At 65.7% G+C, this 965-nt stretch overlaps 1 protein-coding gene across 6 annotated transcripts in view; it reads right to left on the bottom strand.

Moving 5' to 3' along the window:
* The window catches only part of SLC25A18 (solute carrier family 25 member 18), a 31,720-nt gene that overhangs the window by 7,661 nt on the left and 23,094 nt on the right, over positions 1-965 (bottom strand). For all 6 annotated transcript variants that reach the window (XM_027775646.1, XM_014591514.2, XM_014591515.2 and 3 more), the window contains one exon: positions 661-716. In XM_027775646.1, the coding sequence (XP_027631447.1) occupies positions 661-716 (56 nt within the window). The remainder of the gene's footprint in view (positions 1-660; positions 717-965) is intronic.

Below are 965 nucleotides of genomic sequence, written 5' to 3'. Positions count from 1 at the left end.
GCTGAAGCCTCTGCCCGTTATTGCGGCCGTCTTCTTGCCACCCCACCCCCCCCCGCCAGGCGCTTTCCCCTTTGTCACAGGTTTGCTTGCTGGGGGGCCCTCAAGCCATGTCACTTTGGCCCTGGTGGGGCGTCCACCTCGGTAGCAGGTGGTGGTCGGTAATCAGGCCCAGCGGGACTCCACCGCCCTGCACGTGAACCCTGTCCGGGGCAGCCGCGTGGCTCGAGGCCTTTGGTTCATTTCCCAGGGCACGGAGTCAGCCTGGGCGCTTTCCAAGGCTGGGTGTTGGGCCACTGCAGGGGTGCAGGGCGGCCCGAACTCTCAGCTCAGACCCTCAGCCTCTCCTGCCTTTAGCAGCTGGTGTCTGGACAGCTCTGGAGAGACTGAGGGAGATGGGGCAAGCCAGGCTCACATACTTCCAGCACCCTAAAGGCCCAGGTGCTTCCAGAAGCTCGCCAGGGACGTGGCTACCCATCCCCACGCAGGAGGCCAAGGCTGGCACTGCGTCGAGCCTGGGGTCACTGAGGGGCCCAGGTCTCACCCCAGCAGCCCCGCTGGAGGAGTTCCATTTCCTGATGTCCTACAAGCTCGCAGACCCTGGTTCTGCCACCCGCTGTCCTCCTTAGACCCAGCCGGGCCCCTGGGTGCAGAGGAACTCACCTCTGTACATGCCCAGGAAGCCTTCGGCCCGCGCTGTCTTCACCAGGCAGTCGATCCTGGGAGCAGAGGCGGGAGGGGGCGTCGGCAGGAGCGGGAGTCCAGCCATCCCCACCCCCCCCACCTGACTGGCCGGACACCGCCCAGCTGTCCAAGCCAGCACCCCCTATCCTCAGGGAAAGGGAGGCCACCCCCGTCCTGTCCCACCCGCTGCCCTCAGCCCCAACACCTACATGCCCTTGTACATGGCTGTCCCATGCTGGTTCTGCAGCCGCGTCTTGGCCAAGTCGATGGGGAACACACAGGTC

This window comes from Tupaia chinensis, unplaced genomic scaffold, assembly GCF_000334495.1.
Source record: "Tupaia chinensis unplaced genomic scaffold, TupChi_1.0 Scaffold000578_2, whole genome shotgun sequence".
NCBI lineage: Eukaryota > Metazoa > Chordata > Mammalia > Scandentia > Tupaiidae > Tupaia > Tupaia belangeri.
The sequence above is the reverse complement of the archived record's forward strand: the minus strand, read 5'-3'. Positions and strand labels throughout refer to the sequence as shown.